At 42.4% G+C, this 26748-nt stretch overlaps 1 protein-coding gene across 2 annotated transcripts in view; it reads right to left on the minus strand.

The window, feature by feature from the left end:
- The window catches only part of SMAP2 (small ArfGAP2), a 34478-nt gene that overhangs the window by 4942 nt on the left and 2788 nt on the right, over window positions 1-26748 (minus strand). Inside the window, exons 1-6 of one of the 2 annotated variants that reach the window (XM_039511378.1) lie at window positions 21027-21152; window positions 6316-6449; window positions 4968-5053; window positions 3144-3222; window positions 2480-2566; window positions 596-677 (exon numbers count right to left, since the gene is read on the minus strand). In XM_039511378.1, coding sequence (XP_039367312.1) covers window positions 596-677; window positions 2480-2566; window positions 3144-3222; window positions 4968-5050 — 331 coding nt within the window. In that variant the 5' untranslated portion in view covers window positions 5051-5053; window positions 6316-6449; window positions 21027-21152. Of the gene's footprint in view, window positions 1-595; window positions 678-2479; window positions 2567-3143; window positions 3223-4967; window positions 5054-6315; window positions 6450-21026; window positions 21153-26748 lie in introns of those variants that run through there. The other variant, XM_039511377.1, reaches the window with a different exon arrangement.

Genomic DNA, 26748 nt, shown 5'->3' on the forward strand with positions numbered 1-26748 from the left:
GATAGCTACTACTGCCTCCTCAGAGGAGGCTGCATTTCAGCAGTGCCACATGTATAATATGAAGTAGTCTGACATACTTGCCAATATGCATTCTTGTACCTTTAAGAAGAGAGCTAAAGTCAAAGAGACCCTTCCTGCATCATTGTTATGTCCGATTTTCCAGTTAGAAAGTTCCCTTCACCTTAGAGAGTGGTGGGAGAAGTGAGCTTTAAGGCTGCTCTAACCCAGAGAGACAGCAAGTATGCACTGAAGCAGGCAAGCACACATTCCCAGAGGCCATCCGGCTATCTACTTCCAAAAAGGTGGTTTGCTTTTCCTTTTTTTTGGGGGGGGGGGGGGAGGGCGGGGGGAGAAAGAACAGTGGAGGAGAGAGAGAGAGAGAGAGAGAGAGAGAGAGAGAGAGAGAAAGAAAGAAAGAAAGAAAGAAAGAAAGAAAGAAAGAAAGAGTAATTTAGATTGCCTTCTTATGGTAGAATATACCCCAAATGATTATGGGCTTTAGCAGCTGCCACCTACCTATGAGTATCACATTTAAGACCATTCTGTACCACTCAATACTTTTCAGATTGTTCGAAAGCATGTGACTTTCTCTTACCAAGTCCTAGCAGGTCCATTACAGGTTCAGTAGATTTAGGGGGACTTTTTCTTGGTGGCTGCATTTCATCTTTTTTTTGCGGCTTAAAAAAAACAAAAAAACCACGACAATATAAAAACCCAGAAATCTTGCACTTGTTCAAACCTTCTACTTAACCTTTGTGAAAAGGGAAAGGATAAGGATTCTGGGCTTGAATTATGACTGCATTGATCCAGTTCAAATTGACAGGGTTACACACTTCGAAATTGAAGTTAAAACTAGTGGTAAGTCAGGGTCAGTTTCCTACAAAAGCAAGTAAACAAATCTGACAGTTCTGTGCTTGTATCTTGAACTGGGATATCTCTTCTGCCACACTCAAGAAAAGTCTAATAATTAATAAATAATAGTACTAGACAAAAGTCATTAGATCTAGTTACTTATCTAAAGAGGAAAGATAGGGCTGTATCGCTAATCACTGCGGACAGAGATCCCGATCCAGCTGTCCCTGGGCAGCTCAGTAAAGCTCAGAGTCCCACATAAGCTCAGAGTCCCATATACTTTATACCTTTTATGTAGACTCAGCCAGAAAGGAACATAAAGCTTCCCAGTATTTGCACCTTCTACTCTAAACTATTGCCAGCTGAGACTTGATGATATTACTTCATACATGAACATGCAAATCTTGCATCTTCAGAAGACCCTGAGCAGGATCATTGTGGTATAAAGAGGTTTAGTGTAAACACTAGGATTTTCCGAAACATCCTGTTCTGAATCTCCAGAGTACTGTCTTGCATTGTCTGTCTTGCAGTTCATGGGAAGGACAGTCAAGACACACAGCTTATCTTGAAAAGAAACCTCCATATTTGTGAACATTTGCCCAGTACACACTCTGAACTTCAACTGATAACCCATGCTCCAGCTACACGCCTGCAGCTACATATGCAACTTATCATTTAACTGACAGGCATTATCGCTAAAGAACGGGCGTCAGGACTGACAGCCAAAGATGGAGTTTGACTACTTGCTTCAGCTACTCTGTTTGCCTTTTGTCCTGGAAGGAATTACAATAGCGTTAAGATTCAAGTGGAGGAACATTTACCTAATTAGAAAAGGATTAGTCTTGTGTTTTCAGTTTCCATTACTGAATACAAATGCAGGTTTTAACATCAAAATAAGCAGCTTGTGGTATACCAAGAATCACTATACAATTCAGTTTCTGTGCTAGTAAAATGCACAGTAAGCCAGATGGGAGAAGAATAAGACTAGGTCCCTTGAAAAAGTCATTGTAGGGTTACACAAAATTAGATGTCACATGCCTTTACTGTAAAGAAGGGAGCTAGAATCCACCACACGCTTATTTGGGGGGAGGAGGAGAGGGGAGGGGAAGAGTAGTGTGGAGAAGAATGGTACAAAAACAAGGATTTCATTGTTTTGTGCAAAGTAAACTGATCCAGGAGAGACGAGCAGCCCTTATTTGGAGATGAAGTGCCACAAAGCCTCATTTCTTACTGTTAAATTAGGGGTCTAAGGTATCAACACAGGGCTATAGTCACTAGATATACCCTCACAAGACAGGAATGGGAGAGAGGAGACAGACAGAAATGGCAACTTGGATTGAGAGCTGTCGGTAAAATTGTGGGGGAAGGATGAACCCCTCTCCAAGCACCCGGTATTGGCCTGTTATAGACAAGACATTGGAATATATGGAGCACCAGTGTGATTTGCTGAGAATTTTTCTGGTCTCTCTTCCTATTAAGAAGAGCATTAACTTCTTAATAGGAAGAGAGACCGGAAAAATCTCATGTTTCCATAGTAAGCGGTACCACCTCTACTACACTTGAAAAACGCCTGTATCTTTCCAGATAGACCTTTACAACTGACCCATGACAGTACTTTTTGCCTTACCATTTTCACTTTCTCAAAGATAATGGGTTCCAGTTTCTTCTCTGATGCTGACTCACTGTTCCTTTTCCATTTGTCATCTTTTTCTTTCTGTACAAAGAATCAAACAGAAGTGAGGGTCAAAGCTCAGGCCATAGCACTGGGGGAAGTTAAAATAAAAATAGAAATCTAGTTTTTCCAGGCAAGTTTGTACTGAACTGCACCTTTTACCAACATGAAAAGCAGCAGCTAATTAGATAACTACTTTGGCTTATAAACATCTCCCCTTACCCAGCAACCAATTTTTCCCAGTGCCTTGGTTAATAGTTTAAAACCAGTTTTGCCATGTGTACACATGGTAATTTAGATCTGTAACACAGGATACAACTGCAGAATGGCCATGAGAGAGTCCCTGCTTTTGGAGAATGAGTCGAGTTCCAAATAGTTAAAATTCTGAACACAAGAGAAATACATCCAAAAAGTCTGTGACCCTATTGAAAAATACAGGTTACTCAGTTGCATGTTGAGGAATAAGTAAAGATGGTCAGTCCTGTACATTTGTCAGTTGATGGTTTTGGAGACAATTTTATGGTAACAAGTAAATTCAGGATAAGACAAAGATATCAGGGGAGCGTTTACAAGCTTATGATTGGTCTTCTACACAAGTTCTTAGGAACTAGAGACTAACCCTAAGTGCATTGATGTCAAGACTTCGATCCATGTATTTCTTCTTTTCATATTTGTCTCTGATAAAGCCCTCCACGGCTCTGCAAGAGGCTCGTTAAGGATGAATGACTCAAAAGTTGAAGTTGTCTATAGAGACACACATTAAATAGTTCCACAAAATACATTGTGACCACAAAATAATGGCAGTTTAAGGAAGTTCGCTTGCAACAGTAATTTTATTTTTGTTCCTTTAAGTTAGTGTCAAGGTTGTCAACACTAAATATACTGCTGAAGCGGGTGGATGAAATTATTAGACCTAGTTTACTAAAGCGATATAAACACACTGCTGGGGATAGTCAGAGTTATGAGGCTACTGTGTTAACCCTCTGCCTCAGCAAGAGAGCTTTGCTGGAGATTAGCTCCTGTCAGCTTCCTGCCACACCAGTCTGCCTTCCTCACCAGCAAACTCCCGAACCTCTACCAGTCTTAATCTTGCCCAGCAGTTAACAATCAATGAACTCTAGCTCCTCAGCTGTGTCTCTCCGCAGTGCACAGTCCCTTTCACTGTACATTCACAAAAGATATTAAATTCATCGCTCCTTTAAAGACTCAATACACTGCAGCTCACCTGGTGTTTGACAAATACTTACCTCAATCACACCACAGGTTTACAGTAAAACCAGTTTATCACACAAGAAGTCGTAGGTTTACGTGATACCAAGACAGAAAGGGTTACAAGCAAACAAAAAGTAAAAATATGCTTCTAATGGCTAAGACCTGACTTAAGCTACTGTCTTTGCTCAAGGCAGTTTCCTCACCAATCTTCCTTCCCAGCAATGGCTGACTTGCTCTTAGCTGGGATACACACACCATCCAAGGTGCTGGCTTTCCTCGTCTCCTCAGGTGACATTTTTATTAGAGCAAGTTAAACAGTCATTTCTTGGTCCATTGTGGCAAGATGCCACAGCCCAGTAAGTTTTGCTAAAGACCAGGAGCGATACAGAAAGGAGTTAAGTAGAGTTACTAGCAAAGGCCACATTGCACTTTAAGAAAACTGCACAGAGTAACTAATAGGGATGTTTACAATAAAGATCAGCATTTATCTGGTCATTTGTTAGCACCACCACTTAGTAGCATCTAACCTGTGCACACATTCCTGCATTGGCAAAAATCATTCTGAGATACGGGATCCCATGTATCTGAACGTCTGTCTACACAGCAAAGAAAACCTCACAGCTGGCTCATGCCAGCTGACTTGGGCTTGCATGGCTTAAGCTACAGGGCTGTTTCACTGCGGTGTACATTTCCAGGCTTGGGCTGGAGCCTAGGCTCTAGGACCCTGCAAGGTGGGAGGGTCCCACAGCCCAGGCTCCAGCCTGGAAGTCGACACAGCCTCATAAGCCCTCACTCCGTTCACAGCACTATGACCCTGTGGTCTAGGAGACCTCCTGTAACTTGGTGTTCCGACATTTTCAAAAGGCGCCGAAGACTTGCAGCTCCCACCAGCTTCAGTGGGATCTCGGAGTGCTTGGTGCTTTTGAAAGTCAACCCTTCAGTTTGTTAGTGAACTGACAAGGCATATGCCATGCAAGGGCTTCAAGTTGTAACAGACTGGCTTTACTTAATTCTTATACTCCACAGAGCTTAGCAAGGATCACTTAGAGCTCTTCCATTGAAGACAGTAATGGACCAAATCTGAAGCACTGCACAGAGGGTGTCTAGCTAGGAACCTGTTTCATGGCTGACACTCAAGCACAAAGATGAGCAGTTGCCCTCTTTGTAGAGAGGCTTTTCATCTTGTTTTTAAGTCTCCTATATCCCCAAGTAGCAAGGAAAGAAAGGATACTGGTCTGTCTGAGGCCGCCTGAAGGTCTCTGGCAGGTAGGCTTCATAGAGACGATTTGCCTTTCTGTTTCCCATCTCTTGCATACACTGCAATTCAAAAGAGAGCTCGTAAGCCATTTGTTTCAGCATATGAAAGTTCTGTCATACAGACCTATGGTGCAAGGCCGCCCTCCAAGAGTCTTAAACTCCTCTGTTAAACTAGCAGAAGTATTTTTAGACAGATCTTTGAAGCCTGTTCTGTACCTTTGCGGCACACTGAAAACCCAAATATTGAGAGAGCTCAACATCACTTAACTGGAATAAACAGAGCCTTAAACTTTTGAGCAGCCAGAAGACCCTGTGGATTTGAAGCTTCGTTTCACAGAGGTGCAGGAGGGATGTTCTCATCCTTGGGGGAATTTCATACTCAGAATGTACAGAAGGGAAAACCCCATCAAGTCAGACAGCGTATCCCCTGAGCAGGGCAGGGCTGGTCCTTTCATCCCCAAGACTCACCATTTTCCTTGGGAGACTATTCTGTAACTCAAAGCCTGATGGGTAAAGTTTCCCCTTATAGTCAACCTACACTTCTTCCTTTTATCCCATGCCATTGCTCTAGTTCCACCCCATGTGGCTCTCCCTCACCAGCATTTACACCCTTCCATGTATTAGGGTTGTGCCCGACTTAAGTTTAGTATTTCCTTAAGTCAGTCTTTCTAGATTGGAGGCCTTACTAGCTAAGGCATTATAAGGTCTACGAAATAAGCTATGAGATCCCAATTAAAGGGAAAATAGCTGTAAGACTTGAGAATTATCTTGTGCTAGAGTTTGAATGAAAACAAGAGCTGGCTGAACAGGGGATTCCTATTGCAACAGCTGTAAGGCTGAGCAAACCCCAACACGACATACCAGCGCATGAGGGGGCGTTCGTGCTAGAGCAATGACACCCCTTTTCAGGTCTGGCTAATTTGTGATCTCTTCTTACAGCCCAAAGTAGGTGAGGCAGCCCAGCAACTAAAGCCAGAGACAAGTGCATGCTTATCTAAGCAGTTGCTTGCTTCGGACAAATGTTTTATCAACATAACCAGAGCCTGTTTTTACTCAGGGAAGTCTGGTCACTCTCCCTACAGGCCATTATTTTAATTGCTCAGCTCAATAAAACTAGTGGTGGTGTGGTTTTGTTTGTTTGTTTTTGTTTTTTTTAAAAACAGTATAGGGAGGAAAACTTTTGTGATCATTTAAGAGAAGTCTTTCACTCTCCCTCCACTGGACACTCTCAGACAGTTTAACAAGTATTTTAAGATCTACTGAATCCCATTCTGCCAGAGCAACAGTTCTGTTCACATTATATGTCCCAGCTCCATTTTTACTTGTATCTGTTCTTGAGTCCACTGGTCGAGATTGACAGATTTCACCCTGGATATGTGAACTCCTAGATTCCGGTGGATCCCAGCACAGCGAATACAAACGAACACGCCAATATTCCAGGATGCCCATCGTGGCCCTGCAAAAGGACATCAAAAGAGGCGGTCATGCACATGTTCATAAATCCCCATTGCCACGAACAACCTCTTATGAGAAACTGCACCAAGTGAACTGTGGACTGAAGATTTTGCATTTTCATCTAGAATGGAAACTGGGATTAGACACTAGCAGTGTGTTCTCTTAGAAAAGACAGGTCCAAGTATAAGACTTAGGGAACAAATGTTTTCTGTTTCTTCCTTCCCCCTCCAATCTGGGTTATTTGCGTAATAAAACAGAACCCTCTCAAAGTGAAGCCAGAACAATCATGGGGTGCAGAGAGAGGACGCACTGCAAGAACATCCTTTCGCTTAACCCCCATTCTTTTTAAGTGACCTTTTTGATATCTTGCAGCTAGTGTCCAGCCACTAGAGCCATACTGGAGGGTGGTTTCAAATCTCAATTTAGCATGGAGAGAGACAGTCAATGTTACTTAAGAGCCTGATTTCTGTATCAGACTATTTGAGTTCGAGTTATTTGACATTAAGTCTTTTTCCTCTACTCCTGGAAAAACACAAAATTTATTGTACGAAATCTAGCCACGTTGCTTAGGTTACAGCAGAAGAGGAGTACAGGATAGTAGTTTATTCATTCTACCGATTCCAATAGCCTGACTGATTCTCCACCTTAGGCAGAGTGAATGCAAGTTAGGGTTGTGATCTGAAAGAGAAGTCGATACACAGTTTACTCTTCAGTCTTTAGACAGTTTTGATAGGTTAACATGCAGCTTTCAACAGACAGGAGAGCTCCAAGGTTTGGAAGAAGGGAGGTCATGCTGGGGAAAAACAAGGGAAAGCTTTACAAGTTTAATTTCACTCATTGTAAACTAGAACATTAAATTTTTCTAAAATAAGCATGGAGCTGCATTGCCAAGTGAAATACAGAGCTTTGTGGACTGCTACTCATCGCCACCAGGTGGCAGTCACACTACAGTTCCCATGCCGACTCCCCGCCAGAAAGATTAGCATTTGAAGTTTGACTATCACCCCCAGCATGAAGTGATCAGGCCAGTTTCAAGGCATGAACAACTCCAGAAATAACCTTCCCTTGCTGAGCACAGCCCGTTCTCCAAAATCCACAGATGGACTTGACCTGAGTTCCAAAGGCCTGCTGAATATTTACAAAAGCCCAGCTAGCCTACAGCTAGTTTGGTTTGCAAACTGTACCTCATACTATGTAAATGTACACATAATATCAAGGCTGGCAGGCCAAAAAAGGGATCAACTGATACAGGCATGCACTGGAGCATTTAGAGTAGATACTCAGACACTTACCACCACCTGCTCAAGAAATACAGGAGTAGATAGAAGGCAATAAGGGAAAGTTGTGTAATTTTAGAAAGCAGAAGTGTTCAAGACTTGCATGTACGGTTGCGTGCCAATGTAGATATTTTACTATTTAAAACCTTTTATTTTTCCTCTCCTTCTGGTACTTCTAGTAATGCTAATGCTCTTCAAAATTGAGTGTGAAAGTTAACAAGCCTGGGCACACAATCAGTGCTAGAGCTTGGATCAAACTCAATGCCCTCCCTTCTGTCCTGAGAACTTTCATCTCTCTCAGGTTTATTTACGATAGAGTGCATAAATAAGAATTGGAAGTTTAAAAATAAATCAATTGAAAGATCAGGATTCAGAATGGAGAGCCATTCCATGTTTAAACCAGACTAAATTTAGGATTTGTCTTTTATTGGACCAACTGCTGTTGGTGAAAAAGAGACAAGCTTCAGGTCTGAAGAGCTCTGTATAGCTCAAAAGCTGGTCTCTTGCCAACAGAAGTTGGGCCAGTAAAAGATATTACCCTCACCCACCTTGTCTCTCTAATATCCTGGGACCAACAGAGCTACAACAATGCTGAAAACAAATTTAGGACTACGAATCAGAGTTTATTGGCCGGCCCTATATCAAAATGATGGATGCAATACAAGATCAGGTATTTTACTTGCTCATTAAAAGAAAAAAGTTCGCAAAATTCTCCTTGCCATGGCCAAGCAGAGCTATGCTAGAAATAATGGAAGGTACCTTCCACTAACAAGTGACCAGATTAGCACTTAACAGATGACAGCTGTCATCTGTTAACACCCTCTCCTCCTGAATCTGAATTCCAAACCAGATCAGCTCTCTGAAGTAGTTTCCACTTGGAATTAAATGAAGCATATAGAAACTGATCACAAAGCCGTTCGCTGGACAGCTATAAAGCATTTGATTTCCCATTTCTCACCCTTGCAGGAAAACATTACAAAGTAGGCCTCGTATACACTAAGGGTTTTATTGGCTGGTCTGAAAGGAGAGAAGTGTTGGGTTAAAAAAAAAAAATCACTGCTAGTATAAACAGCTTCTTTCGCTTTGCCAAGCTGGAATAAATATCAGTACAAGCCCTTTTATACAGGGCATAACTGCACTTACACTAGGGGAGTTTGCTGCTTTAACTGTGACAACATAGAAGCAAAAAACTTAAGTTTAGACAATGTCATATACATCCTGTCCCCCCAGTAGTTGCTAGTCCCCTTTCAATACTTTAGGTGTGTGCAAAACATGGTAGCCATTTTCCAGAAAGGAAGGCAGAGTTCCTGCCCTGAAGAGCAGACAGTTTCAGTCACTGAACTCCTTTCATTTAGAAAACTGCAGCGTACACTTTTAGATAAGGGGCTCGACACCATCAAGACATCTGTTCAGGGACAGGGTAATTAACTCCCTTGCATCTGGTTAGAAAGCAGGACTTGCAAGCTCAGCGGAGATTCAGGAGGAAGTTTGTCAGAGGAAGGGGAACTCATGGAGAAAAATCCTCCAGAAGATGGAAGTTCTCACCATTGTTAGGTAGAATCAGCCTTCAGGGTTAGCACCATTTCTCTATTCTCTGGCCTCCCCATGCTGATTGCTGTCAACCAAGCAGGATAGCAAAACACAAGTAATATGGAGGCATTTACCCCCCAGTGAGAGGACAGTCTGAGAACCACATATACAGAAAGGAAAGCTAATGTTTTCAGCTGACACTGTATGGTTTAATCAAAGTTCCAAGGACACTGCATAGGAAGTCTCAAGAGAGCAATGGTAGTGTAGACTAAACTGCCTCTTTAAAAAGGCCATTTCTGGACTTCCTCAGGAACTACTTGTTGAGTTGGGATGTAAACACCTCAATAACGTGAAGTGCAGTATGCTTTTGACACCCAACAGCCATCACACAATAATGGCATAGAAGCACCAACAGTGCACTACGGGTATATTATTCAGGAAGAAAAGCTTGCAACCTCTTTGCAGTAGGTAAGCATTCTGGTATCAGAGAAAGAGGCACTCAGGTAAGTGACTTGCCGAAGGTGTTACAGTCGTCAGCAGTAAAACTAGGAAGAGACCCCTGCAATCCCAGTGCCCAGTTGCCAGATTTACAAGTGCCTCTTATTTAATAAAAACTGTTCCATTTATAGATTTCATTTTTATGTCTCATTTCAGACAATTCTAACTTTGGGACTAACTTTGCTCAATCAAGTTAAATACCAGGAATTATTCAGGGTTATATTTAAATTAGACTTAAACCCATCAGGGGCCATAGTAACTTCTAGTCCCATGGTGCTAGTAAGGCCATTTCACCTTCTATACAATCATACCAGATGAGAACAGAGCGCTCTTGTTGGCAGTACCATCTGCAGTGATCTCTCTTTCTAGCTCATCATTTGAGTTTCATTTAGGAGGTAGGATCAGAAACAGCTAGGACTTGGTATTAAAATGACAGCCGTCTGTCACCATATTCTGAGTTTCAACTCTATGTGTTATTTCTGGATTTTTCCCGAGCTTGAAAGTTTAGAAGCATTTTCTGCTAATTGACATTTTCTAAATTAATACTTAAGCTATAAAAATCCTGTTAGTTGCCAATATTTTTGCTTGGTAGCAGCAGATGCTGTCCTCTGAGGCAACAGAACTGTTTCTTCTCTTTTGTTGCTAAGAGCAGAGAAACTGACAATGAAATGAGAGGAGAAAGAAGCAAATGAAACATCAGGTGTCTCAAGAAGGGGAAAAAAATGCAGGTCAAAAAAGCAAAGCAGAAAGGTTACTAGAAAAACAAAGATGTTTTTCTACTTTTTTAGAACTAAGGCTAACGTTTTGATTCAAATACATTGTTAGGAACGTTGATGCTCCAATACTATTGTGATGGAGCTATAAGTGTATGCAGACATCCCAAACACACAAAAATGCCTAAATATTTTATCAAACATCCATTGCATTTTTCCTCCAACCCTACGAAGGCTGCAAAGCATGTGAATGCAGGGTATACGCCTTAACCTTTCCTCTTTATTGCATAAAGCAATAATTGATTAGTCTTCTTGCAAGTTCACATATTACATCAAGACAATGTTAGGTCTTCAAAGAGAAGGAAGATGATTTTGCTCCCCTTAGGCAGAAAGGGGAACGCTGTAAACTGAATGGCTACAGTGTGCAGGAGGAACTGTCTGCTGAAAGAGCTGTGATGGGTTGACACATGCAAGGCTCAGTACAATGGAAAAAAGAGTAGCTATAAAAATAAAGCATTAGTGATTGGGAGAACACAAGCAGCCGCCGGTCAATAACAATGCAAGAGCAGCTTAGACTTGCACAACTGAAGCAGAGGCTGACCACACAGCAAACTATACAGTGCCAAAGGATATTCAAAATTAATGTCAATCAGTACCCTACCTTCTCAGGTAATAAGGAACATGGAAGAAAGTACATGGCTTCTTGCTTGGGAGAGCCCTTGTGTTAGCACCAAGGCCATGTTTAGGTTGTTCTGAACAGCCTACCTACCCTTTACGAAATGCTGGGCAGAGTCCAGCTGTCCAAACAAAATGGAGTATGAATATGCAAGACTAAGTATATTGCCCTCCACAGCCTCACTGATCCTCCAATTGCAACAATCACTACTTACTTCTTAAAGGCTAATAAAGGTTTTTGCTTTGAGGTTTCTAATTTCCATGACATACTTCGCTTTGCAAACATTTGGGGCTAAGGTTAGCCTGCTAATGTAAATGCAAACAAGCCTTGTACTTCCCCATGCAGATTTTTGTAATCATGGGATCAAAAAAAAGAAGAAGTTGTTCACGTGAAACATCCAGCTCTGAGAAGATGGTGCAAGAGAATATTTTGTTTATATTCTGTACTTCTAGTCAATTTCAAGAGTGCTGCTCCTGTTTATGCAACTTGAATAGACCTGCAAAAGCCCCTTTATAAACTGGCTCAGAGAATATTACAGAACAGAATTAGGTCCTACAAGAATTTAGTTTTTAGGAAAGCAGATTATGCAGAAAGTTAAAACTATCCTACATAGTAAAATCAGACTGGTGACCTTCAATTTCAGTTGGGAATTTCATGCTAGAGACATAGGATTAGATGCTTATGAACAACGAAATTAAGACATACAATATTTTGGGATAACGCTTTGCTTCTTCTACCTTAGACAAAACTTTTTTTTTTGCCCCGGGGGGGGGGGGGGGAGGAGAATGCAAAATCCGGGCCCTGGAAGCATTTGTCAACATAGCCACAAGGATTGCTACAGAGTGCCGGGTCACCTCTCCTGCAGCCTTTATCCACCCAAATGCTTCCTAGTAATTGCTCTGTGTGCACTTAGGGCAGGGGGTGGGCAAACTTTTTGGCCCGAGGGCCACATCTGGGTATGGAAATTGTACGGGGGGGCCATGAATGCTCACAAAATTGGAGTTGGGGTGCAGGAGCGGGTGAGGGCTCTGGCTGGGGGTGCGGGGTTTGGGATCAGGAGGGTGCTCCAGCCTGGGACCAAGGGGTTGGGGGGGGAGGGGAAGAGGGAAATCAGGGCTGGGGCAGGCTCTGGGTGGCGCTTACCTCAAGCGGCTTTTGGAAACAGCAGCATATTCTTGGCCAATGGAAGCTGCGGGGGCAGGGCCTGCGCACAGAGCTCCCTGGTTGCCCCTAAACGTAAGAGCTGGGGCGGGGGGACATGCCGCTGCTTCCGGGAGCTGTGGAGTGGCCCTCAACCCTGCTCCCACGCGGGAAGTCCCAGACCCTGCTCCCCAGCGGGGGAGCTCAAGGGCCGATTCAATCGGCTGGTGGGCTGGATGTGGTCTGCAGGCCATAGTTTGCCCACCCCGAGTTAGGAGTTGGAGCATTAGGTAAGAGGCCACATTTTATCCTATCTACACCTGTACAATCCCATTAGTGTCTTCTGTAATTCTGGTGAAACCAAAGGCAGAATTTGGCCTAGTGTATTTATTGCAAAAGCCCTTTAAAAACCAGATTAGTAAGAAAAACATTTGACTTGCCAAATAATTGAAGAACATAAAAAAAGGGGGCTCACATGAATAATCCAGACAGAAACTAGAGAGATCAACACTATATTGTAAACATAGTTCCTTGCAGGTTGGCAGAACTACAGCCACCACATGGCTGTACAACTTTTTAAGGTCTTAATGAGCACCTGCTCGCCTATGCACAAAGTTACAACTTGGCTACACTATCATCTAGTATTATACAAGGAAGCCTGATGCCATGATCAATTTTTACTTAGTGTTTTGAGTAAATTTAGTGTTCATAGATGTGATGGACTTGGCACCTGTTAGAGCCAGGCATACTGCACTCAGATGTTAACTAGTTTCCCCCATATACTATCCTGCACGAACTCACACATGCTCAAGTCCCTGGAATCTCCTAAATGGAGACTGCCAATTGCTGGAGGTGGAGAAAGAATTAAGGTGAAATAGGCAATTTTGCATTATGCTGATTAGGGAAAGGGAACTGGATCAAAATGGAGTGAGATATGGCTAAAGGAGGCCTGTCCATACCCACTTATCCCTGACTACGCCCCCTCCCTTGATAGCTGGGAATACCAGAGGGCCTCATTCTTGACCCAGGGATAGATTGCAAGGAAAGCCACCTCCAGGCGTGAACACCTAGCTTGTAGGTATCTCTATAGTTCATTCAGTCCTTGGCAATCCCAGAAGAGGGCACCCCAATTAGTCCTAGGTGTGAAGGGGGATGTGGACCACTCGACTGACCAAGTTTCCCGTAGGATAAGAAGCGACTCCTAGTGGCATGGATTTGAAGCCTTAACCTAGAGGGTTAAAGGCTCCATGTCCCTTTACCAGTCTTATCAGCCATTCAGTGCCCAGCCTTCATGCATATTGACGGCAAATTAAGAATTGTGCCAGTTTTATAAAAAAAAAATCCAACTCCAACACCCTCCTTCACACATAAAACACTGAAGCACTATCCAAGTGAAAGAACTGCTTGTACATAGCACTTTTCCAGAAGGCCCCTTAAAAAAAAAACTCTTTAAAAGCTCCCTAGCTAGTTAAGTTTCACACACATTTTACTAGTTTTTATCATTTGCCATAAATGGAGAATACCATGCAGAGGGAATTTTCATTTTTAAAATCCTAGAGGGATTCAACTCTTTGCCCTCCGCTATTCAGCATACGGCATTTTGGCTCAAGCTGCTTATGCAAACTTCCTCTGAAATAACCCTGAAGACATTTATGAATAAGCAGAAATTGGCTGCAGAGAAGGGGAGAGGGAGGATGAGGTAAAATAGATGCTTTCATGGGACAGGAAGGAGAAAGCTTAGCTATTCAACTCCTAATGAAATAATCTCTGTGCGCACAATTGTTCAACTTGCAGGCTCCCTGCCTGCAATTACTCCAGCAAAAGCCCAGCTGTAAGAGGGAAATGTGCTGCAGGGACTGAATGATCCATGCCAACGCTATTGCACGTGTTGGACTAAGACATCCTGCAAGCATCTCCCTCGACAGTATGTGTGGGAGAGACTATGTGGGAAATTGTGCAGGCAGTGGGACAGAACCCAGTAAGAAGACACCCACATCAGCTAGTACAAGCCATCACTGGTAGCCAGCTGGAAACTTTCAATTGAGCTGGAACTGACAAATTCCCTCTCCCTGTTTTCCAGTCAGCCAACCGATGAACTGTAAGTTATTTTTTAAAAAAAGTGTCCCCAATACTTTCCACTGACTTATAATTTCTTTTCTGGAAGGGATATTGCGCAAGATGACTTACTGGAATTCACTCCCTTCAGGGGAAAGTCATGTTCCAGAAGACAATGTTATGGACTGTAGCTTCCTCTTGGGTTCCCCGGCCCGCACATGAAGACACTCACACTGCATCAGTCTGGTATGCAGTACAGTCTGTTTGCCCAAGGATCTCAAGAATTCGGTCACCGTTCTACAAGGGCAGTCAAGGCAATCTCACCAGCTTCCCACAAAGGTGCTAGATGAGTACACTATGTCCTTAATGCAAGCCCATTAGAATTTAGGAGTCATCCTACATTAACTGAAAGAAACACACTGATGGGATAGCTCAGTGGTTTGAGCACTGGCCTGTTAAACCCAGGGTTGTGAGTTCAATCCTTGAGGGGGCCATTTAGGGATCTGGGGCAAAAATCTGTCTGGGGGTGGGTACTGCTTTGAGCAGGGGGCTGGACTAGACTCTCCTGAGGTCCCTTCCAACCCTGATAGTCTATCCCTCCCTCATCTATGGATAGTTGGTTTGAAGTATGATGTGACCCATGGTAAACTGAGGTAGTGACTCTTAAAATCCAGATATCATAGAACTGGAAGGGACCCTGAGAGGTCATCTTGTCCAGTCCCCTGCCACTATGCATTGCACAAAGCAGAATCTCATTTCCTCTTACATAAAGAGTGAACTTGCTGTTATATGAAGAAGCTAAAGCAGAAGAATCCCTGTTGGCAATGGGGTGTGCCAGGGATACTTTGGAGACTGAACAATAGGCCACCCAGGAAGTTGGCTAAAACATCTTTAAACTTGGCTTTAAGAAGCCACTTTGAGGTGCTCTCTTCCTTTGCAGGTCACCTTTAAAAGGATTTTTTTTTTAATTGCACAACTGTTACAAAATGTACCTACTGGCACATACAGCATCTGCCCACCATTAGCAGGATGATACAAGACTGAATGAGATTTTACTCAACCATCAAAAGTTGTTCCAGGTGCTAACACTTCGGAGCATTGCCTTATGCCAACTAATCGAGGAATGACGAGTTTACTAGCATCATGAACTATTTGTTCCACCCCAAATATCCTGTAGGGAGCCTAGGCACCCGAGAATCCCACTGACTTTCTAGGCACCTAAAAGTTACTGCAGCGCTCAGCATAGCCACGCCTAAATTCCTTTGTTTACAACAGGCTAGATTTACAAGTGTGTAATTCACTATAGTTTAACACACACAGAAGTTAAGAAATTGAATAAATATGTTAAACTATAAAATTCCTTTAAGTGCACAGATATATGTATTCTCCTGGTAAGTAAAGAAAGTACCAAATTTAAATTGCAAATCAACATACTTTAAATAGTTATACCCATGAGAATGAACCTCTTTAGGAAAATTAAGTACACACACAATATGAGACTTAAGAAATCCAATGATTTCAATCAGATTTTAATCCACCCTGGTTGGATCTAGTGTCAAGAAGGGCTAATGGGGACAGCTGGGCAACACAAGAGCGAGATTCAGGGCTTGTCTGTGGAATTTATAGCGTGCGCCAGCAGGATCTATACAGGCCAGTTAGAATGCGCACCAGCGGGTTGTGCACTAATCCCCACCACACAGCTGTGCGTTACTGCACTGTGTAGATGAGTGGTAAGATTCCAGGGACGTGGTTTTCCAGTTTATGCAGCATGAGAAATACTAAGCAAGTCTGATTTCTAGACCAGATCCTTATTTGCACATACATCTATCACATTTCACACCTTGTTGACATAAGGAACAAGGTTTGGGAAGACAGTTACTGCACAGCTGCTAATTTGAAGGTAACTCAGTTGTTTTCTCTGCTGTTTATAACATACATCCTAGGTGCTCCTTCACCATCCCCTCCACCAAAGAAAATCCTTCACAGAAGTTCCGTGGTGTTCAGATTTGTTGGTGTTAACACGACAGTTGGTCAAAAGTTTCCCTGGTAACATGAGAAATATTGGTAACATTCTGTCATGAAGAGCTCAGCCCATGACTACAATTTTTGCAGAATCAATCAGAAATATTAAAAGAACTCTGCTCCACTGACTTGTTCTTTATTGCATCTGTATTTATTTAATCTTATCAGGGCAGTGGAGCTGACAAGTAGTAATTCTGGCTTCCTAGAACAATTGCTAGTACAGCCAGGAATCCCTCCCCTCGGGATACATGCACATGATCATGTCCAATAATGCATCAGATTTTGTATAACTGAAGGCCTCAAGCAGACAGAGCCAATGACATGGTTTATAAAGAGAATCTTGAAACAAGACCAAATTCCACCAGTTACCAAGACTGAAAAAAGACAGGTCAGAAGCTGATAACCAACCGGGGGTTAGCGATGCTAGAGAGTTTAGTTGATAGGGGTTATGCATTTTTTCACCTCAGAAGAGGCTTCAAAAATTTTAGACCAAAAGAAGTGACTCAATTAGTGGAGAAGTTGAATGCAGCTTAATCCATACTCCAACACTTCTGCTTCATTTACTTGTCAAGTGGCAATAGTTCCGTCTCTTCCCAAGTGTTTGTGCATTTGGCATTGTATGCTGCTATCTAGTGAAGCTATGCACTAGTCCTCTAGCGTCACTATACAGGGATTCAAGCACTCAGAAGTACACCTCTCTGGAAAGATTTTTCGCAGCTCACAGGCATGCGTCTAGTGCTCCCCACACACCTGTAGTGGTCACATGTGGGTTTGGAGGTGGTTGGCCCAACTGAGCCAAACAGGCTCTTTTCCTTGCTATTGCAAGTGGAGGGAAGCAACAGGGGGCTGTTGCAGTTCAGACATTTCTTGGTAAAGATCTCTACTGTATTAGGAATGTAGCTTCTTCCTTTGATTTTAACTCTCATCCAACGCAGCCGTCTTATACAGACTTCATCAATAAGGTCACTGCAGCTCTGAAGACAACCCATTGCTGGTGTGTGTTTGAATTCAGATTTTAGGGCATTGAGGCTGTTTGATGACTTCTCCCCTGCTCAGTTCTGGTGCCCAGAACCACAGCTGTCCCTAGCTCCTCGGAAGGGCAACTGCCACCCAAGTCTAGCTCAGCCTCTGCAGCCCCAAGCTGGAGCATTGCCAGTTATTCTGTGGAGACAGGCATGAGCAGTTCAGTCTGTGCATAGGAGCTCCTCAGTACAAACAGAATCAGAGAATTCACCTGCCAAAGCTCTAGCAAGCTTCTACTGAGGCTGCGTTTTCAAGGTGACAGCAAAAGACACAGACACCAGGGACCGTTCAAGTTTCACATCCTTGCTCCAAAGCATAGAATTGCTAGAGCTTCTCAACAAAAGTTGATTTTTTTTTTAAAATGGGTAAAGTGTATTTCCCTAATCTTGTTCTTGGAAACAGCTGAAATGTTTTAGCTAGAATTTCCCCACCAAAAAAAAAGAAAAAAAAGAGGCAGCCTTAGGCAGACATCTGGTATGGAAAAGTTCAGCACAAATTGTTTAAGTATGGCAAAGTTATCAGCAACTGAAAACAGGATCTTATAATGGAGAGCATTGTGCTTAACAGGGGCTGCTACCAGTTTCACCTATAAATATGGGACTCTGTCCCTAATCAGAGGGGAGAAAGATATTATAGCATGTTCCAAGGATCAGTTTCATTCCAGGCCAATTTTTTTTTTCTGTCCTAAATTTCGAGGGACATACATGAGATAACCACTATTTCTGATCAGTCTTTCCTTCCAGACTAAAGTTGAGTTATGGAGTTAGCTTTTGTTCTCTCTTTAGTCTTGATAACCTACATGTACTAAGAGGAATTATCTCTAAAGAGCAAAGATGTAGGGGAGATAAACACCTTCACAAAACCACATACCAGTCTGACATCTCAACTAATTCATCTGGCTGTTGCTACAGTAACCAACCACTATTTTTACTTAAACTGCAGTGCAAGTTTCATGAAACCAAGCAGAGTGGTGTATTTTTACAAAAACTGGGCACTCAGTCATTTGTTAAACTGAGCATCATTGTATTTACATCATATTTAAATGTTGCATGAAGATGACTTTAGCTATCAACATCCAGCAACATCAATATCCCCCATTTTACAGATGAAAAGACAGTCATAGTGACTTGCCCAAGGTCACAAAGTCAGAGACAGAGATAAGATTAGAAGGCAGGATGTTTGTCGAGATATCCACTGCTCAGTGCATAATATCACATCTGCCTCTATTTCTTTCCCCCCAGGTTTGCAGAATTAATGCATTTGTATGCAGCACAGAGATATGTTCCAGGTTCCCAGGTCTCCGGACCTCATTTCTGAACGACGCTGATGCTACCTCAAACACTCCTCTCACCATGCACAGCTACTTCCAAAAAAGAGTTTTCCCTCTAATGCTGATCTTTCCATACCCTTTCAACTGCAATGACGGCCATTCCAACATTCTCTTGGACCCATACCTGCTGCTGCCTACTCAAACACAAGAGGAAGGCAGACCTCTCATTATAACTGTGTCCCCACCAATACTGACAAAGTCTCTTTAGCATATAGTGGCAACTGCTAGAATAGTAAATGCTGTTGAAAAGTGATTCTAAGAACCCTTTTCCTACAGAATGATCTTGATCTGATTTAGCTTTATCTGGAAGAGGACAGCATGTTCACACGAGTTGTATTGCTGTACTTAAACCACTATTATATCTATTTCATTCCCTTGCAAAAAATGATGCTTAGGACGCCACCATAAATTCTGCAGTTCTGAGTAATTTTAAAGTTTACCATGAGTGGATCTGCTCATTTTTTTTTCCTGTTTCTAACCCTGTCACTTACAGTGATTGTAGAAGAAGCAGAAGCACAGAAGAGGAACACATTCTTGATTGTTCAGCTTAAGATGCTGCAATTTCAAAGGCAGAAGTACATTACAAAAAGGTCATGCAGGGGAGACTTACAGAATACACCAGTATATACCCTACATACATCAAGGTCAGATATCCTCTTTCCACTTAGTAGATGTTATGGGTTTAAATTAACCCAAGAATTCTTCACCAGTTTCAAGCATAACATGTTATAAGAATTCAAAAGAGAATGTTAACTCTCTGCAGGCAGCTGTAATTGTAGGCAGGCAGTGCAGATCACTGCATCTGCTATTCAATTCTGTGAAAAGGTCTGCTGACGCAAGTCCTAACACACAAGAGGAAACTCTGGAGGGCTTATCCAGTGCCTCATCATGCAAACACATAACAGCTAAAGACTGTTCTTAGGGAACCATAGGTTAGTTCTCTCTTCACCACACGCAGCTATTACACAGGGCAATTTAAAGAGAAAATGCCATGCACATTACCCTTACTGAAAGAGGAAGCTCAACTGTGATTCAAGCAACTTTAGACTGTGGTTTAGTAGGGAAATTCCATCCATCAATAAAACCCCCAACATATTTAACATTAACAGCTGTTTGCCAGAGTGAGAAAAACTTATGAAAACTGACTTCCACTTCTGGTTGTACTTTAAGACCTCTCCTTCAGACCTGTCACCACATCTTCACCACTCTTGCTCCATCCACACTTCGGACCACTGTCTTGCCTTCTTTGTCTTCCTAGCTCGACGACTTCACCCTTCGCCCAATGCCTTTAACAGCCTCCCAACTAGCATTCACCAAATTCCATCCCTTTCTTTCAAAAGCTATTTGAACTACTTATTTCATGAGTCATTCTAGTTATGACAATGATGTACTTGCTTTGTAACTCCATATTGTTTTCCTGCCTTGCACCTGCTCTAGATTCAGCTTTTTAGGAGAAGGACTGGTAACTTGTTTGCCACATTTCACCTACTACAATGCTGCATCTAAAATCCAACACTGGGTTCCTGTACTGCCCATGCCAAAAATACTGCAATTGAGAAGATATTGTGAAGGTTATTAGTCTCTTTACCTTTATTACAAACACTACTTGATATAGTTAGAATGTAGATATTTTAAAATCTTACTTTGCATACACTTCTCGGCTTGTGAGTACAGGGTTATTAGTTTCTTTTCCTGGTTCTTGTGTATTAGCACAATATTTGTATTGCTAACACTGCAAGGCAATGTTTAAATACAAAAGAGAAAGCTATTTGAAATATTAGAAAGCAGTGAACATTTTTCCATTAGTGAGGCTTAGAAAAATACTTAAGAACCCCATTAATTTGAGCCCAATAACTTGACAGTCACTCTATAAGCAATATGGAGATCATCATAAGCTAAGTATGTCCATTGAATTCCAATAGTTAATATCAAATTCTAAGGACAGAAAGAAGCAAGATCTTTCAAGACAGGCTTTGCAAGTCAAGTGCAGCTTTTAACCAACACCTTTAACATTCTGCATTTGTACAGCACATTTAATCAGCACTGTGTGTACTTAAAAATCCGCAAGAAAAAAGCTTCTGTCTTGTAATTCTGGATGAGGAAATACCGAGAACAGAGAAACCCTGACCTAGCTCTGTATGTAGATCTATTTTATGTTAGAGTCAAGGAATAATGCACAGGTAAAAAAAACTTGCATCTAATTGGCAATGAGTTATACAAGAGGGTTGGACTTCAAAACAGAACTCATGGCAGAGCTCCCATAACACACAGGGGAGGGGTACTCAGACAAACCAAAGGAGGAGTGCGGGGCAACCTTAAACTGATGAGTGGATGCAGCAGAGTTGCATAATGGTCATCGCTGGGGTACTCCACTGTGGAGGAACCTGCAGTTCTGCCATCAACGATACCGGATCCAAGGAGCCTGTGGGAAAGACGGGGACTGGAAGAGTAGAGGGGGAAAGTTTGGGAGAGGGAAGAGAGTCAAATACAGTATCTGCATGTTGTAAAAATTCAGCGTTAAGCTTCAGAGAGTTAGAAATGCATAGACGCTCCTTGGTTAATTTAACAGCGATTCTCAGTGCCCACATTTACCACCTATAATAGCAGGAGACATTTAACATGGACTAGTCCAACACAAAAAGGTTTCCAGTCCACTCAAATCACGGAGTCTGTATTATTGCCCAGATTGAGACATCCCTCACACACTTGTGCGTCACAATTTTACCCTCAACGTGACAGTTGTGGGGTTAAACAGCTTTGTATCCCCACACCCCCCAAGCCATTCAATATCTCTGTTGGTCAACATGTTTTGCTGCATAGGCAGGTCAAGCCATACAACTCTGGGTTTAGTGGCTACACACCTGCAGCTATTATGCTAATTACGATAGCCCAGAAGATCCACAGCAACAGCAGCAGTGCACGACAGATGGAAGAAACCTCACCTGATGGTCGGGGAAAGTTTTAATGACTCATTAATTATTTAAAAAAAAAAGCTTACAAAAGAATGACAACCTCACAGTTGCAATTCAACTTAAGTGGAAAACTTTTCTTCCCATGGTTTCAATCTGGCAGTCCAGTAGGGGGAGACAGCTTTTGAGTAAAACACCACACAATTGGTCGGGAAGCAGACCATAGCCTGTTTTGGCAGCATCCTTTTGACATAAGTATACCCAGCTGTCACTCATGCAGCAAGATGAGAAGAAATCCTGAGAAACGGGGTTTTTGGGGGCAGAGCCATGTGGGCAGCATCGAGTGCAATGAGGTGCCGGTCCAGAATGGGGTCTTTGATAATTAATATTAGCACTGTGGTCATGCCTAATAGCTGCAGGTGTGTAGCCACTAAACCCAGTGACCTAGAGAAAATGCTAGCAAGGTAGAATCTATTGTTAATCTTGTGATTTGGTATTTATACCATGTCATGATCAACAGTTATCAGTCTGGTATGATGATCTCATGTCACTAAAGCCCACACATTTGTTCAGAAAGAAACAACTCATTCCCAAGCTTCCGCTGCCAGAAAGCAACAGCGCCAAGCTTTATTTTAAAAGGGTGTATCTTGTTCGCTTCTCCCCCCAGATCAACCAATTTGATTCAGATTAAAAAGTACTCAGGGTACATCTACACTGCAAAAAAAATCCACAGCAGTGAGTCTCAGAGCCCGGGTCATCTGACTCAGGTTTGTGCTACAGGGCTAACAACAGCAGTGCCAACTTTCCTGCTCAAGCTGGACCGTGGGCTTTGAGATCCAGCCTCCATGTCAGCTTTCAGAGCCCAGGGACAAGGCTTAGCAGGAACATCTACACTGCGATTTTTAGCCCCATAGCACAAGCCTGAGTCAACTGATCTGGCCTCTGCGGCTAGGTTTACACTACAACTTACTTTGGTATAACTTATGTCACTCAGAGGTATGAAGAAGCTATTCCCCAAACCCAGCAATGTAAATTACATCGACCTAAGCACTGATGCAGACAGTGCTACATCGGTGAGAGAGCTTCGCTCAATGACATAGCTACCGCCGCTTGTGGAGGTGGATTCATTATGCCAACAGGAGAGCTTAGAGTGTCTTCACCAGACGCAAGGCAGCGGTGCAGCTGCATCACTGTAGCACTTCTAGTGTAGACTAGCCCTGAGGCTCGCTGCAGTAGGGTTTTTTGTTTTTCAGTGTAGAAGCACCCTCATTCTCCCAACTGTCGATATTAAGCAGCATTTTGTAACTTTTTTCTTTCCCACACTGCAGAGCTTTTGCTTAATTTCCTCTCAGTTCTTCAAAACAGACATCTGCAGCCACTGCCTGCAGTGTTTATTAACTCAAGGCAGCCTCAGCTCTTCAAACCTCTCCCCATTCTCACCACAGAGACGATCCTCTTCCCTCCATAGCTCCAGGACCAAGCATTATATTTCTAAGAAGCTATTCACAATTCCCAATCTTTGGAGTGTCTCTAAATAGAACAGCTCATGTTTGCTCACTCCTTAGGCCAGTGCATCTTCTCAACAAGCATGTTCTCTTTATCATGCTCAGACTATGCGAGCCAAAGCTTGTGTTCCGGTACTTGAGTTCCCAGGGGCTAGAGGTGGGGAACACAGAACAGAAGAGATGCTGATAATGGCTCTTCTTTTGGAAGAAAAACTTGAGAACAAAGATTTCTTTGTAATGTATGTCAAGTATCAGAGGGGGAGCCGTGTTTGTTGCTTTTTTACGGATCCAGACTAAGAGTCCTGTGGCACCTTATAGACTAACAGTAGTCTGTTAGGCTAAAGGTGCCACAGGACTCTTAGCCGCTTTTTGTAATGCATAAACCTCAGTAGCTTGAATCTGAGAGACAGTGAAGGAGAAGCTAAGCAGCATAAAGTTTGCCCTTTCAGAGATTTCTACGACCAAGACACCACACTAAACAGAATACTACATGGCCTGAAAGGGGAGGGACAGCTGCATATTATCCCCACTGATTGAATATTATTGCAGCCAGAGACCTAAACTTTTTGGAAGGCACTAGAGTGAATAGGGCCCTGGTCTTATGATCATGTAATTCAGAGCTCCTCCAAGCAGAGCTAGACAGTGTGGTAGAAGAGAGAGTGCCTTGTCTAGACTCGTACTCCACTTTTGGTCTAAACAGTGGATCTGCACAAGAATGCGAGATCTCCCAGAGAGAGTTTAGGATGGACAACTAATGGTTTCTTCACTTGTGCTCTCAGGGGTTTTCAGACTAAAGCAGCGGCTTTATTGATCACCTCTCAGAGGGCCAGACTCACGAGGGAGTATCAAGGAAAGTTTTGCTCTCTGGGACCCTAAAAAAAGTCTGACTAGGATGCAGACATGCTATGATTGGGGCCTATGCACAGAGTCACTGGGGAGGCTATGCATTTGCCCACGGAAGCATGCCAAGTCACATCCTCCTCATTACAACAAAATGTTGTGCACCCTATCTCTCAGGTATATCTATAGTGAAAGGCATTATCCTGGCAAGTGTTGACAGATATTACACCCCATGCCCCCCGATGTAGTATTTACCTGCGTCTATTAAGGCACAAAATGAGTAGAGGTTCTGAATCAAGCAAACTTGGCTTTTAATCGCTTGCCTTAAACACATCTCTTCACCAGGAAAACAAATACTATCACTCTCTGCAAACCTAAAACCTTTTAGTCAGGCAAAGAGGTACGCCTGCTATTCTGAAAGGAGGCATTTCCTCTCCACAACAGGCAGAAAAATAGGGTTAGAATTCCCAAGACAAACCACCATGTTTAAAAAGTTGTAGGTATCCTTTGGGATATGGTGTTATAGAAATCTAAGTTCTTAGCACAGTTATGCTTCTAGTACAGATAGGATCAAAGCACTGATGTTACTGGGAATGAGGTTGTTATCCACATCCCAAGTAGTTCTCTTCTGCGGACTGAAACGAAGGAAGAGATGGATGCACAACAGGACGCGAGTTGAACCAAACAGCCATTTTGCTGCATTGGGATGTCATTCAGTTCTTTATTTCTTTCCTACTTCTAGGGAGAGAGGGCATGAGAACTCATAATCCAGCTTGTAGAGTGAGATCATCAAACATCTCACAGAATTGGAAGTGTGGGTGGCAGTTGAACACTATCTTTCAAAGGAGCTAGATACAGCCTAAGTAACACTAAATTGCAAGAAGCCAATAAGCTGAGCATAAAAGCAAGGCGACTAGGAACTAAATTGTACTGTTATATGCCTATAAGTACTTTTTATTGTAGCTTATCTGGCTAGAAAGGAGATTCCCTCCCCCCCACCCCAAATCAGTGAACAATCTTCCCTCTCATTCCTTGGTCATCTTTCCTGGACTCCATCTCAACATCTAAGTGTTGCACATCTCCTAAATGAAGTATGTTGCACTGAATTTCCTGACAAGGAAAATGAGCACAAAAACGCCCCCAAGGAACAGGCTTAATGTGAAAGTATAGTCTAATGGGAATCTTGATAAATTACTTTCCGCAAAACTGCCATTTTCAGCGACAACTGCCGCGGGTCAGCAGTAATGGCTACCGATGGAAGAATTTATTTAATCTTGAAGGGGATACAGAATTTGTCAGCTAGAAACCAAAACAAGATTTTTACCATCCTCACAACTGGGAGATATTTATTCATGCATCACACAAGTTCAATGAAGATTCTTCTAATCATATCAAAATGACATGATACAAGATTCTCCATACGCTTGCACTCTATTTGAGTGCTTTCATGGAACAGAAGTCAGATTTGCAACTAACCAGAAGCATACAAAATAGCCTACTGTACTTAAGACCAGGTAAGTCTTTCTACCAAAACAATCAGTATGTTACTTCTCTCCTTGTAAACCCCACAGAGGAGTTAGCATGCACCAGCTGGTCTTCTCTCATCAGAAGTCATTTTTATTTAAGAGTTTTAAGTTACCTAGACGGAAGAGGTGTGTGTCAAACAAAAAGTGTTCTTCATGCTGCGCAAACATTAAAGGCCTACTCCCAATGAAGGGGAATTCAGCTGACTTCAATATCACCAGGCCTTAGGCTAGTTTCTGCAGCAAGGGCCGGATGGTAAAAAAAAAGTGGGTGAGCAACCACAATTTCAACACAATGAAATTGTGGGAGCCCCATATTTCATGAGCAACCTTAACAGTGGCAATGGAAAGATATATATACAGTTACAGAAATGTAATATAACCCATCTCCTCAGGAAGTTAACAGACTATGGCTGGCAGTGTTCACAGAAATACCCAATAACCACAAAGGAAGTGCGTTTGGCTAAAGAACTACAGACTTCTTCACTTTTGGTTCATGAGAACTGACGCTCCCTCCACCCTTTCACTGTTAGTACAAATGACAATTCTGTTGCAAAAACAGCAGCTACCATTCAACGCAACAGAAAACTGGATCAATCTTGATCAATTTAAGTTTGTTCATTTACAAAAAGTCTCTTCCTGTCTCATGACTGATTTCACAGTAACAAGTAACTCACCATCTTTGGTAATAATGCTGGATTGTAAAACCTCACTTCCTGCACATCAGTGCATTCTGGAATTGCAACATTCCAACTATCTATAAACAGGATAGGCAGCCACTTTAAAAATCACACTTATCCAGGACAGAAGTTCTCTGCTAGGACATCTTATTTGTTTATACATTAACAGGAGACAGTACCAATCCTCATTGTTCAAAATGCAATTATGAGATCTAAGAATGGCTTTTATAGGCCCAGTTTTATTTAATAGCTGATACATACATCTAAGATCTAGCAAATGGGACTATGACCTCTACCCCCTAAAAAAGAGAAAAAGACCACGTTCAGCTTACATGTCAATTACACCCCCACCCCAATATATATGTTATAATTGGAATGTAAACACACACTTCTCTAAGTTGTGCCATCTTCTCTCCAATACATGCAGCATCATCCATTTATGCCGTTTGCTACAGCTCCAATATACACAAAGCGTTAGAAACTGAAGATATGGATCCAACTTCAACCTAAATACCTCCCACAAGAAAATAAAGCCTACTTGAACAATAATTTTGCATTTCTGTTACTTTCTCCACAGAT

The sequence above is a fragment of the Mauremys reevesii genome, linkage group 23 (genome assembly GCF_016161935.1).
Source record: "Mauremys reevesii isolate NIE-2019 linkage group 23, ASM1616193v1, whole genome shotgun sequence".
In the NCBI taxonomy this organism is placed as follows: domain Eukaryota; kingdom Metazoa; phylum Chordata; order Testudines; family Geoemydidae; genus Mauremys; species Mauremys reevesii.